This window comes from Prionailurus viverrinus, chromosome D1 (assembly GCF_022837055.1).
Source record: "Prionailurus viverrinus isolate Anna chromosome D1, UM_Priviv_1.0, whole genome shotgun sequence".
Lineage (NCBI taxonomy): Eukaryota > Metazoa > Chordata > Mammalia > Carnivora > Felidae > Prionailurus > Prionailurus viverrinus.
This window is the reverse complement of record NC_062570.1, coordinates 55468864-55483501: the sequence shown is the minus strand read 5'-3', so window position 1 is coordinate 55483501 and position 14638 is coordinate 55468864. Positions and strand designations below refer to the sequence as shown.

Here is a 14638-nt window from a genome sequence, read left to right as displayed (position 1 = left end):
CCCCAGCTGATCTATAGGTTTAATCAATCATAATCAAAATCTCTACAGGATTTTTGGTAAAAATTGAGAATCTGATTCTGAAATTTGCATGGGAATGCAAAGAATCTAGAAGAACCAAAACAGTTTTAAAAAAGAACAAAGTTAGAGGACTTACGCTTCTTGATTTGCTCTGTGTTACACTAATCAAGACAATGTGGTATTGGTGGTAAGAATAAAATACAGATCTTAGAGTCTGCTGTGCCTTCCTGAATAAAAAAATAAAAATAAAAATAAAAAATAAAATAAAATACAGATCAATAAAACATCCAAATATAGACCACTCATCAATACTGACCTGATGTTAAGTAAACATCCAAAGGTAATTCTTTTGGAGAAAGGATACTCTTTTCAATAAATTGTGTTGAAACAACTGTATATTCTCATTTTAAAAAGTGAACTTAAGGGCACCTGGGTGGTTCATTGGGTAAGCATCCTACTTCGGCTCAGGTCATGGTCTCACAGTACATGGGTTTGAGCCCCACCTCAGGCTCTGTGCTGACAGCTCAGAGTCTGGAGCCTGCTTCAGATTCTGTCTCCCTCTCTCTCACTGTCTGCCTCCCCCCCCCCCCCCCCCGCTTGTGTTCTCCCTCTTTGAAAAATAAACATTTAATAAATAAATGAATTTAAACTCATGCCATTATAAAAATTTCTAGAATTGAATCATATCCCTAAATATTAAAGCTAAAATTATAAAACTTCCAGAAGAAAGTGTAGAAGTTTTTGCAGGCTTTGGTTAGGTGAAGTTATTATATAGGACACAAAAAGCTATAATGAAAAAATTTGTAAGTTGAACTTTATCAAAATAACAAATTTTTATTCTTCAAAAGACATTCTTAAGAAAATGAGAGGCAGGGGTGCCTGGATGGCTCAGTCGGTTAAACATCTTAATCTTGATTTTTTCTCAGGTCATGATCTCATGGTTTGTGAGTTTGAGCCCCATTTCAGGCTCTGAGCTGACAGGGTGGAGCCTGCTTGGGTTTCTCTCTCTCCCTCTCTCTCTTTCTCTGCCCCTTGCCTATGCGTGCACATTTGCTCACTCTCTCTCCCTCTCTCTCAAGATAAATAAACTTAAAATAGTAATAATAAAATAAAATGAAAGGCAAATCACAAACTTGGAGAAAATACAACATACATATATCCAACAAAGGACTTAATGTCTAGAATAAATAAAGAAGTGTTGTAATTAAAAAAAGAACTCTTAGAACTCAAGAAAGCAAGTATTTTTTTTAAATAGGCAAAGATTCAACAAACACTGTATTGAAGAAGATAATATGGATGGCAAATTGCATATAAGATGTTCAATAACATTAGTCATTAGGGAAATGCAAATCAAAACCATGATGAGATACCACTAACACCTACAAAGAACAACTAAAAGGAAACAAACAAAAACCGATGTTATACCAAGCGTTGGTGAGGATGTAGAACTAAAAACATACACTGCTGGTGGGAATGTAAAATGATACACACTTAGGAAAACAGTTTAACAGTGTCTTAAAAAGTGTAACATTCACCTGCCATTCAGTACAGGTGTTTGTCTCCTAGCTTTTTACCGAAGAGAAATGAAAACATACGTTCATACAAAAACTTACAATGAAAACATATGTTCATACAAAAACTTACTTGTCAACGTTCGTAGCTATTTTATTATAGAAAAAAACTGGAAACAACATAAATGTCCACCAACATTCGGACAGACAAACAAATTGTGGCTTATCCATACAATGGAATACTACTCAGCAATAAAAGGAAATGAAGTCGTGATACACAAAACAACATGGATGAATTTCAAAATAATTATGCCAAGTGAAAGCCATACAGTGAAGATCTACTGTATTATTCCCTTTACATAACATTCTAGAATATGCAAACTATGCTTTTGGAGATGGTGGATATGTTTGTTACCTTGATTGTAGTGTAACTTTCATGGGTATATACAGATGTACTGATCAAACGTACACTTGAAATATATTCAGTTTAACGTAAACCAGTGATACCTCATTGAAGCTGTAAAAAATATATAAGCTATTGTTCTTGTTTTGGGTAACTCACCAAGCTTCAGTTTTCTCATCAGTGATGTGCAAATAATAATACCTGCTTCACAGGGTTTATTTGAAGATTTTATTCACATGCTTGTGTATCTAATTTACTATGGTGCCTACCTGACACATAGCAAGTAACTCAGTCAATGTTAATTCTGTTCCAGCATCCCCCTGCCTCTTCCAGAGGACTGATACAGTCTGTCCGATTACTTTCTTGAAGTACATAGCAATCAAATGACACATTCTTTCTCATTTTTTTAATAGCTAAATCTAGTCTGCAAATGTACTAGAGAATTTAATAGATAGGTTTGCTTTTAATACTAACAAAAACCTTTCCTTCTCGGGGTACCTAGGTGGCTCAGTTGGTTGAGTGTCCAGCTTCGGTTCAGGTCATGATCTCATGGTTCGTGGGTTCAAGCCCCGCATAGGGCTCGCTGCTGTCAGTGCAGAGCCTGCTTCTGATCTTCCGTCTCCCTCTCTCTCTGCCCCTCCCCCGCTTGTGCTCTCTCACTATCAAAAATAAACATTAGAAACCGCCCCCCCAAAACAAAAAACCTTTCCTTCTCATGAAAGTGATGGCTTCAAGCTCTGATGACAGGAGTTGACAACATTTCATTTTGCTTTCTCTTTTTTTCCCCACAGGGTTTATCCATGGCTCAGAGGACTAGGTTATACATCCTTGGGCATATTTTTATTGGGATTTCTGTTATGGAACATAGATAACATATTTTGTGATTCACTGAGGTAAGATGTGCATCTTTTTCAATCTTTGAGAAATATTTTTAGAAACAGTCTATAAGCAGAGAATTTCATAGGCATATAGAATTTTTAGTGCCACTAAGTGAATTTTTGCCATTGTTGAATTTAAAAAGTATGTACAGCACAATAAAGTTAAATTCTGAGAACACTTTTTTAATTAACCTAAAAATTTGGACCCAAGACTATTTCATAACATCTGTAGGGATTTTTTTGTGTGCACATCACAGAGCTATAGAGTTAATCAGATGTTAATTAGGCCTTTGAAATCTGCCTAATCTGTGTTGAAACTGTTAAAGAAATAAGAATGATTTGTAAGAAGCATGGGATATATATGTGTATAATTTTGTACCTTAATATACTTAATGTTCTTTTCTAAGGCAAGCATTCCTTTTACCATCTTGTCAGCTATTTGTATTGACTAAAGTTTGAATTTTGGGTCTCTGGATCCTAGTCTGTCATTAAGATACTATATTTCTGGGCCTCAGTTTCCATAAAGTGAACATGTTAAATAGGTTTAAACTAGCGGGTCCTTCCAATTCAAAATTCTGTGCCCTAAAGTTTTGCATAAACACATGTATTGAATAGCACCAGGGAGAGGCAATTAGCAAAATTCAGACTGTGAGAAATCTATAGGATGAATACCTGGTTTCTGCAGCATCAGTTGCAGAGGGGGTAAAAAAGGGAGGAGAGACATATAGATTAAAAGAGACCTAAGAGGGGCGCCTGGGTGGCTCAGTCAGTTAGGCGGCCGACTTTGGCTCAGGTCATGATCTCACAGTCTGTGAGTTCGAGCCCCGCGTTGGGCTCTGTGCTGACAGCTCAGAGACTGGAGCCTGCTTCAGATTCTGTGTCTCCCTCTCTCTCTGACCCTCCCTCATTCATGCTCTGTCTCTCTCTGTCTCAAAAATAAATAAACATTAAAAAAAAAAAAAATTAAAAAAAAAAAAAGAGACCTAAGAGATTTACGGCATCAACCAAATACAATGGTTGACTTGTTTTGAATCTTGATTTAAGCAAACTGTAAAAAAAAAAAAAAAATTCTAAACTTACAAGACAATTGGAAGTTTGATCAGTAATTGAATATTTAGTGAAATTAAGAGATTATTGTTAATATTTTATATGTGAAAATAGTATTATGGTTAAGTTTTAAAGAGCTTTTAATCTTTTAGAGACACTAAAATATTTAGAGTTAAAATACAATATCTGGGATTTGCTTCAAAATATAGAAGGAGAGAAGCTGATGAGAGTTTAGATGATTGGCTGTTAGTTACAATTATTGAAGCTGGACAATGGGTACATTATTATTTTGCCTATTGTTGCACATGTTTGAAATTTTCCATAAAATGATAAAAATAATAAAAAGTTAAATAAGTAAATTTAGATTTTAAATGTATATAAATAAACAAGTAATATACCTAGCTTAGAAAACTAAGGTCTGAGTGAGTAGTTCTGAATCAGTAATATACATCAGAAGCCCTATTAGAGCATTTACACTGCTGAGATAAGTCATCATCTTCTGGGTGAAAGCCACCAAGAAATAAAGTAAGTTCTTAGAGACGGTAATTGTCTCAAAAATTTATGGGCTATCTAGAAAAATAGTTTGGTGTTTAACACTGATTTTCTCCCTTCTAATAATGAGAATGTTAATATGGTACACACTTAATCAAAAGATCTAGAATCTGAGACTCAGCTGTGCCACTTGGCTGAGTGATTTAGGCAACTTGGTCTCTGAATTTTAGTTCCTCATCTGTAGAGCAAAGCTAATAATAGCTACCTCAATGTCTCACCTAAGTAGTGAAATAATATTTACAAAAGCACTTCATAGACTGTACAGTGCTCATCTAAGATGACGGTTGTATGTAGGCCAAGGAAAAACATGTGTCTGGTTTCTTGACTGAATAGCTAAGTAGACTAATGTTTCCCAAATTGTGTTCCAGGAAACACTAGTTCCATAAAATGTTAGTAAGATACTACATTACGAAAGGGTTCTGTGCATTAGTTCATTACCTGAAAAAAAATGAAAATAAACTCTTACAGTTATGATAGGACTTCTCAAAGCCTTTATTCTGTTAATATATACTGCAGTTTCCAAGAGGGCAATAAACTATGTACCATTTCCCTCATTTTTTTTTGAACACAGCATCATTTCTTCATGGAACTTCTGCTAGGAATGCTGTTCCTCAAAACACACTTTGGAAAACAATATGGCAGACTACAGCAGACTTAAGGAAATTAAATAATTGCCATGTTTGAGAGTCACATTTCAAAATGTTCATAGGTTGTCAGCGTTAGTTGCTAACTATTAAAAAAAAAAAAGATAATAACATGGTGATTTCTTCCCTCCTCTTTTCACAGGAACTTTCGAAAGAAGATGCCACCTATCATAGGTGTTGCCACACAGTTTCATGCATGGTGGCATATTTTAACTGGCCTTGGTTCTTATCTTCACATCCTTTTCAGGTAGGAAATAGAGACTGTTTTAGCATAGTGTTGAAGTATTTAATTCTCTTACTCTTCAAAAAGAATGGTGTAGATATAAAAAGACAAAATCAGGAACTTATGTTCCAGCTTTGCCTCTGCCACTGGATGACCTTAGGCAAGTCCCTTCCTCTCTCAAGCTTAGTTTTCTCATCCTTAAATTAAAATTTTTTTTTCATGTTTATTTACATATTTTGAGGGAGATAGAGCATGGCACATGGGCAAGCGGGAAAGGAGCAGAGAGTGGGGTCAAGAGACTCCCAAGCAGGCTCCACACTGTCAACACAGAGCCTGACGCAGGGCCGGATCTCATGAACCGTGAGGTCATGACCTGAGCCAAAATGAAGAGTCAGACACTTAACCAACTGAGCCACCCAGGTGCTCCAAGTTTTCTTACCCTTAAAAGTGAGATAGTTGTACTAACTCACCTTGACATATGATCTACATTTTAGAGCAAGTAGGATATAAACATTTCCATTTCATGTCGATCAACATATCTTTGTTTATAGAGAACAAACTTAGAGGGGGAAAAGCAGCCAGATCCCCTGAGTAGGAGCCTGGGAAAGTATGAGTATCAGAAGTCCCCAGCTTAATTTGTCTCCTTCCCTGAAATAAGTTGGTTGCCATTTCTCTTCCCCTGCTCCTCTATCAAATGATTGTTGGAGGTCAATCATTTATAACAGAAATGAAGTTAGAATTCTCTCTGATCACCCTATTCAAATAATACCTCCATATCACTCTGTCTCCCCTTACCAGACCTCATTGTTCTTCAAAGCATTTATAAGCAGTTATATATATTTACTTGTTTGCCTCCCCCAGCTATACATTAAGTTCCTTGAGAGCGGAGACTTTATCTTACTCACTGCTACCCTCTCAAATGCTTAGAACAATACCTTTCAGATAGCAAGCACTCAGTATATATTGTTAAATAACTGAATGAATGAGTGTGTATCTATTGGTCTCTTTACTGGGGGTCAGACTATGTTTAATTTCAAATTCTTATTAAGAGTTGAGATAGCTGAAATAATTCTAGAAAGGGGAAGAAAATCTTCCTTTGAATCAATGTGAAAATTTGTAGAAAACCTGCAAAATAACATTTGCATCTCACCTCTCTGGAGATCAACTTATTTAGGTATCCTGAATTATCTAAAATATATCTACTAGTAGTAGCCACCTAGGTGGCTTAGTCAGTTAAGCATCTGACTTCTGCTCAGGTCATGGTCTCGTGGTCTGTGAGTTCAACCCCCGTGTCGGGCTCTGTGCTGGCAGCTCAGAGCCTGGAGCCTGCTTTCAATTCTATGTCTCCCTCTCTCTGCCCCTCCCCCGCTCACACACACATGCACGTGCTTGCTCTCTCTCTCTCTCTCTCTCTCTCAAAAACAAACATTAAAAAAATGTTTTTTTAACGTAACTACCTGTGAATTATAGAAAAGGAACTTCTGGACAGCTAAATAAGAATCATTGAATTAATGCTGTGAAGAGCTCAAGGTTATTAATCATGGAAGAGCTCTTAAACTTTGGCTGTAAGTATATTTATTTTACATTTTGCCACTTGTTACTACATTGCTTATTTGGATTCTCAGCTCGTAGCACATTAAAAATATCCAATTTAAAATGGAAGGGAAAGGAAATGTATGGTAAATCGATAGGTGCTAGAAAAAGAGAAACAAGAATAACTGTAGAATGAGCCTGAGAATTAAAACTTAGCACCTTAACACTGCCCTTGGGACTACCCAAGGACATTACTGCAGTGTAATATAGTACAGTAGTAAATGTCTATAATAAATACTGAAGAGGAGGTGAAAGCATACTTATCATATTGTTTTTTCCTTTTACACTTTCCCCTTTCCACCTCCCTTTCACTTTCTCCTTCTCTACGAGGAATGAGGAAAAAGGGGTCGGTGGTAGCAGCCTGCTGAGCTTCCAAGAAAACATGGTGGTGACGGGGAAGTGGCAGCTGTGTGGGGCAAGGAAGCAGAGTGATGAGGGGAAGTGATGTGGTGGGGTGGGTGGAGGAGGCGGCTGGAGTTAGGAAATGGGTTACACTGAACAAGTAAATCAATTAATTAAGCATTAAGTAAATATATTGAGGATAACAAAAGCCTGATTTCTCCACTCTCTCAGAAGGGATTTACAAATACTGAAAGAGGGAAAGCTAGAAAGAACCTTGAGGGGGTTAGATTGGAATTAAAAGTATTAGTATGAACTCAGGAGTATGTGACACACACATGTTCACACAGATATGGAACAAGTTGGATGTGTATGTGTTGTATAGATTATAAATATATATGTATACATATGTTTACACATACATGCATTGCCTAGCTCTGTGAACCCTGTGAAGGCTGAAAGGCAAGCAAGCTTTGGCCTGTTAAACCTGAGATAGTTTGAATGTTAAAATTAAATAGCGAGAGTTTCAAGTTACACCCACCGAATAAAACGAGAATCTGTGAGTACATACGAATATGAATGAACGAGAAGGGAAAGCTCTTCTTTACAAAAAAATGCTAACTAACAAATGTAGAAGGAACAACGGACACTAACGATCACCATTTGGCAACTATCTTAGGGATAGTTGATAGGTATAAGTTATCAATGGATGCTCTGGCTGACAAGTGGGAGTAGGATGAGGAACACATATTTGTGTAATTTAGAATATCTCCCCATGAAATACTAATACAAAGGGGAAAATGGTTACTTTACAGTGAAGAAAATTGGCAGCAGCCACCTTGACCATGCATTTAAGTTAACATCACCCATGATGGAGCAAGTCATTAGAGTATGTCTCCTGATACAAGGCACCGAAATGAGCTCAGGTCATTTCTGTAGTGTTCCTGCCAAAAAAGCCTGGCTTGGGTCTGGGTATGAGGAAATATTGCTGGGCCTATGATGCAGGTCCTTCTACAGAATGAAAGTCTTATACTTTGTAAGACTGTCAAGTTTGTGAGGCAAAGAAAGACTGAAGAACTGTTCTAGCTATAAAAAGATTTTTAAGACATGAAAACTAAATGCAATTCATGTTTGTGTATAGCAACCTGGATCAGAAAGGAAGAAAGAAATTATTGGGACAATCAGCAAACTCGGAATGAATTCTTGAGTTGGATGTTAGCCTTGTATTAATGTTAATTTCCTGACTGGAAGGGTTGTATTGTAATTTAGGAGACCGTCCTTGTTTTATGGTGTACACATTAGAATATTTAGGTGACGGGCATCATGTCATACAGTGACTCTATAGGATATGTTTATACACTTGATCATAGGTGCATTTGTGTGTGTGTGTGTGTGTGTGTGTGTGTGTGTAAAACACATGTGGTTAAATGATAGCAATTGGGTCATCTGGGAGAAGGGGATACAGGAATTCTTCAGACCAATCTTGCAACTTTCCTAGAAGTTTGAAGCTATTTTTAAATCTAAAAAATTAAAAAAGAGGAAGGCCTCCAGATCATGGTTTTGTTTTGTTTTGAGATATTTGTAGTATAAATAAGCCAAGAGAAAACTGATCATCTAAGTGATAATCAAAAAAATGCCTTCTAAAACAGTAGGTTATCCATTTTTGTGAATAAAAATACATATATGGACTAAATATGGACTAAATATACATATTTGCTTATAAATGCTTACTGTCTTTGTAAAGGCTATGTTAACCAGTAGGTACCAGCAGTTATCTCTGGGCTGCGGTCACAGCTAGGAGACAGACCCTCTTTTTCCAGTTTACTCTTTAGTACTGTTCAGATTTTTCACCAAATGATTGTATTACCTTTTTAAAACAATCATTTAGTGGTGCCCAGGTGGCTCTGTCGGTTAAGCATCCGACTTCGGCTCAGGTCATGATCTCACAGATCGTGAGTTCGAGCCCCACATCAGGCTCTGTGCTGACAGCTCAGAGCCTGGAGCCTGCACTGGATTCTGTGTCTCCCTCTCTCTCTGCTCCTCCCCCCTCCTTGTGCACACTCTCTCTCAAAAATAAATAAGCATTAAAAAGTTTTTTAAAAGAAAAAATAATAATTTAAAAATAAAGCAATGATATATATATACATATATACGCATATATATGTGTGTGTGTGTATATATATATATTTAATGTTTATTGTATATTTGAGAGAGAAAGAGACAGACAGAACATGAGCAGGGGAGGGGCAGAGAGAGAGGGAGACACAGAATCCAAAATAGGCTCCAGACTCTGAGCTGTCAGCACAGACCCCAGCGCAGGGCTCAAACTCATGACCCGTGAGATCATGACCTGAGCTGAAGTCGGACGCTTAACCGACTGAGCCACCCGGGCACCCCAACAATGAAGATATTTTTTATATCTATTAAGTGAGCTCTATAGTATTTTGAAATTCCCTCCTGTATTCTTTAGTTGCAGTGAAATGGCATGATCATGTATTACTTGTCAGTGTAAACTGATGTAACCCATTTGGAAAGGAATTCAACACTGTATGTGTTTGTGAAAATAAAATATTTATTTTATATTTTTTATCCCAAGTATTCTATTCCTTAGAACTTATCCTAAAGAAATAACCCAGAAAAATGAAAATGTGTGTGTAAACCCAAATATGTTTATCACAGTGTTACTTAATTAGCAAAGCAACAATAACAGTAGAAGAAAAATAAAACACACTATCCAATAAGGTAGAATTTTAAAGTAATTATAGTATATCTTTTATTCAGCTATTTAAAATTATAAATATGAGGGGCGCCTGTGTGTCTCAGTCGGTAAAGCAGCCGACTTTGGCTCAGGTCATGATCTCACAGCCCGTGAGTTCGAGCCCCACGTCGGGCTCTGTGCTGACAGCTCAGAGCCTGGAGCCTGTTTCGGATTCTGTGTCTCCCTCTCTCTGACCCTCCCCCGTTCATGCTCTGTCTCTCTCTGTCTCAAAAATAAATAAACGTTAAAAAAAATTTTTTTTAATTATAAATATGAAAATTCTATAGCAACATAGAAAGATATTAGGATTACTTGGATTTTTAAGTGAAACAAACTAAAATCATATATAGGTAATTATTAACCCTGTGTAAAAGTTAATTTGTGTGGGGACAAAGGTTAAAGTAAATACAGAAAAAAAGGAAGCATTTTGACTGTATTTGGTGGCAGGTTTTGACTTTTTTTTGTTTTGTTTTACATTAATGTTAAAATGTTTTACTTTGACTTTTTTTTTCAATATATGAAATTTATTGTCAAATTGGTTTCCATACAACACCCAGTGCTCATCCCAACAGGTGCCCTCCTCAATACCCATCACCCACCCTCCCCTCACTCCCACCCCCCATCAACCCTCAGTTTGTTCTCAGTTTTTAAGAGTCTCTTATGCTTTGGCTCTCTCCCACTCTAACCTCTTTTTTTTTTTCCTTCCCCTCCTCCATGGGTTTCTGATAAGTTTCTCAGGATCCACATAAGAGTGAAACCATATGGTATCTGTCTTTCTCTGTATGGCTTATTTCACTTAGCGTAACACTCTCCAGTTCCATCCACGTTGCTACAAAGGGCCATATTTCGTTCTTTCTCATTGCCATGTAGTACTCCATTGTGTCTATAAACCACAATTTCTTTATCCATTCATCAGTTGATGGACATTTAGGCTCTTTCCATAATTTGGCTATTGTTGAGAGTGCTGCTATAAACATTGGGGTACAAGTGCCCCTATGCATCAGTACTCCTGTATCCCTTGGATAAATTCCTAGCAGTGCTATTGCTGGGTCATGGAGTAGGCCTATTTTTAATTTTTTGAGGAACCTCCACACTGTTTTCCAGAGTGGCTGCACCAATTTGCATTCCCACCAACAGTGCAAGAGGGTTCCCGTTTCTCCACATCCTCGCCAGCATCTATAGTCTCCTGATTTGTTCATTTTGGCCACTCTGACTGGCGTGAGGTGATATCTGAGTGTGGTTTTGATTTGTATTTCCCTGATGAGGAGCGACGTTGAGCGTCTTTTCATGTGCCTGTTGGCCATCCGGATGTCTTCTTTAGAGAAGTGTCTGTTCATGTTTTCTGCCCATTTCTTCACTGGGTTATTTGTTTTTCGGGTGTGGAGTTTGGTGAGCTCTTTATAGATTTTGGATACTAGCCCTTTGTCCGATATGTCATTTGCAAATATCTTTTCCCATTCCGTTGGTTGCCCTTTAGTTTTGTTGGTTGTTTCCTTTGCTGTGCGGAAGCTTTTTATCTTCATAAGGTCCCAGTAATTCATTTTTGCTTTTAATTCCCTTGCCTTTGGGGATGTATCGAGTGAGAGATTGCCACGGCTGAGGTCAGAGAGGTCTTTCCCTGCTTTCTCCTCTAGGGTTTTGATGGTTTCCTGTCTCACATTCAGGTCCTTTATCCATTTTGAGTTTATTTTTGTGAATGGTGTAAGAAAGTGGTCTAGTTTCAACCTTCTGCATGTTGCTGTCCAGTTCTCCCAGCACCATTTGTTAAAGAGACTGTCTTTTTTCCATTGGATGTTCTTTCCTGCTTTGTCAAAGATGAGTTGGCCATATGTGTGTGGGTCTAGTTCTGGGGTTTCTATTCTATTCCATTGGTCTATGTGTCTGTTTTTGTGCCAATACCATGCTGTCTTGATGATGACAGCTTTGTAGTAGAGGCTAAAGTCTGGGATTGTGATGCCTCCTGCTTTGGTCTTCTTCTTCAAAATTCCTTTGGCTATTCGGGGCCTTTTGTGGTTCCATATGAATTTTAGGATTGCTTGTTCTAGTTTCGAGAAGAATGCTGGTGCAATTTTGATTGGGATCGCATTGAATGTGTAAGATAGCTTTGGGTAGTATTGACATTTTGACAATATTTTTTCTTCCAATCCATGAGCAGGGAATGTCTTTCCATTTCTTTATATCTTCTTCAATTACCTTCATAAGCTTTCTATAGTTTTCAGCATACAGATATTTTACATCTTTGGTTAGATTTATTCCTAGGTACTTTATGCTTCTTGGTGCAATTGTGAATGGGATCAGTTTCTTTATTTGTCTTTCTGTTGCTTCATTGTTAGTGTATAAGAATGCAACTGATTTCTGTACATTGATTTTGTATCCTGCAACTTTGCTGAATTCATGTATCAGTTCTAGCAGACTTTTGGTGGAGTCTATCGGATTTTCCATGTATAATATCATGTCATCTGCAAAAAGCGAAAGCTTGACTTCATCTTTGCCAATTTGGATGCCTTTGATTTCCTTTTGTTGTCTGATTGCTGATGCTAGAACTTCCAACACTATGTTAAACAACAGCGGTGAGAGTGGGCATCCCTGTCGTGTTCCTGATCTCAGGGAAAAAGCTCTCAGTTTTTCCCCATTGAGGATGATGTTAGCTGTGGGCTTTTCATAAATGGCTTTTATGATGTTTAAGTATGTTCCTTCTATCCCGACTTTTCAAGGGTTTTTATTAAGAAAGGGTGCTGGATTTTGTCAAAGGCATTTTCTGCATCGATTGACAGGATCATATGGTTCTTATCTTTTCTTTTATTAATGTGATGTATCACGTTGATTGATTTGCGAATGTTGAACCAGCCCTGCATCCCAGGAATGAATCCCACTTGATCATGGTGAATAATTCTCTTTATATGCTGTTGAATTCGATTTGCTAGTATCTTATTGAGAATTTTTGCGTCCATATTCATCAGGGTTGACTTTTTTTTTAAGTTTATTTATTTATTTTGAGAGAGAGAGAGAGCAGGGGAGGGCAGGGGCAGAGAGAGAAAGAATTTTAAGCAGGCTCCATGCTGTCAGTGTAGAGCCCAATGCGGAGCTCGAACTCACAAACCATGAGATCATGATCTGAGCCGAAATCAAGAGTTGGATGTTTAACCAACTGAGCCACCCAGGCATCCCTACTTTGATTTTTTTTTTTTAAGGAGGCAGGGAAGATAGAATATGTTTTAGACATATTTCATCCTAAATAACTAAAATAAAATAAGTTTGGATATTTATTTTTGAGAGAGAGAGAGAGAGAGAGAGAGAGAGAACAGGCAGAGGAAGGGGAGAGAGAGAGAGAGGAAGACACAGAATCCGAAGCAGGCTCCAGGCTCTGAGCTGTCAGCACAGAGGCCGACGCGGGGCTCGAACTCACGGAGGCATGAGATCATTACCTGAGCCGAAGTCAGACACTTGACCAGCTGAGCCACCCAGGTGCCCCAAGACTGTATACAGCAAGTAAATAACGTGGCTCAACATTGTTACAGTTATAAAGTGATGGAGCAACTATTTCAGCTCAGATATTTTTACTTCACTGTGTCAACTCTTTGAAATAAACACGTGTACAGTAGTCTTAAAGGGCACACGTGTTATATTATTACATTCTCAAATCATCCCTCTGAAATATTATTTGCATGCTTCATTCAATGACATAGCCATAGAATCAAAATTTCCATAACTGAGGCTTAAATATCCAAACTTCTTGGGGCACTGGGGTGGCTCAGTCCGTTGATCACAACCACTCTTGATTTCGGCTCAGGTCATGATCCCAGGGTTGTGGGATTAAGTTCCGCATTGGGCTCCACACTGAGCATGGAACCTGCTTAAGATTCTCTCTCTCCTCCTTTGACCCTCTCCCCACTCATGCTCTCTCTACAAAAATTTAAAATTAAAAAAAAAAATCCAATCTCATTTTCAGCTGTTACTTATTTTAGATATTTCAAAAAAATTTTTTAATGTTTATTTATTTTTGCAAGAGACAGAGCATGAGCTGGGGAGGGACAGAGAGAGACACAGAATCCGAAGCAGGCTCCAGGCTCTGAAATGACAGCACAGAGTCCAACATGGGGCTCGAACTCACGGACTGCAAGATCATGACCTGAGCTGATGTCCAATGCTTAACTGACTGAGCCACCCAGGCACCCCCAGATGTTACTTATTTTAAAGGCTACTATGAGGAAGGCTTTCTGTTACCTTCCTGATTATTTCATACCTGTATTGTAATCCTCTTAGAGCTGATATAACTACTTCCAAAATATTCTAAGAATACTCTCCTTTAATCCTGGCTACCATATATCTTCAGAGATGAAGCTGGCAATTATGATATGAATCATCAAGCATGAGCTGAATGCTCCCTGCTAAACTACAAACATCTTGGGGCGCCTGGGTGGCGCAGTCGGTTAAGCGTCCGACTTCAGCCAGGTCACGATCTCGCGGTCCGTGAGTTCGAGCCCCGCGTCGGGCTCTGGGCTGATGGCTCAGAGCCTGGAGCCTGTTTCCGATTCTGTGTCTCCCTCTCTCTCTGCCCCTCCCCCGTTCATGCTCTGTCTCTCTCTGTCCCAAAAATAAATTAAAAAACGTTGAAAAAAAAAAAAAAGTTTAAACTACAAACATCTTGAGGTCACAGTCTGAGAGTGATCAT

At 38.1% G+C, this 14638-nt stretch overlaps 1 protein-coding gene across 5 annotated transcripts in view; it reads left to right on the top strand.

The window, feature by feature from the left end:
- Nucleotides 1-14638, top strand: part of ACER3 (alkaline ceramidase 3) — a 190226-nt gene that overhangs the window by 165050 nt on the left and 10538 nt on the right. For 4 of the 5 annotated variants that reach the window (XR_007156240.1, XM_047877779.1, XM_047877781.1 and 1 more), the window contains 2 exons: nt 2724-2825; nt 5196-5300. Coding sequence is in view for 3 of the 5 variants with exons in the window: in XM_047877779.1 (XP_047733735.1) it covers nt 2724-2825; nt 5196-5300 (207 nt within the window). In the remaining 2 variants the exon portion in view is untranslated. Of the gene's footprint in view, nt 1-2723; nt 2826-5195; nt 5301-6746; nt 6842-14638 lie in introns of all 5 variants that reach the window. The other variant, XR_007156241.1, reaches the window with a different exon arrangement.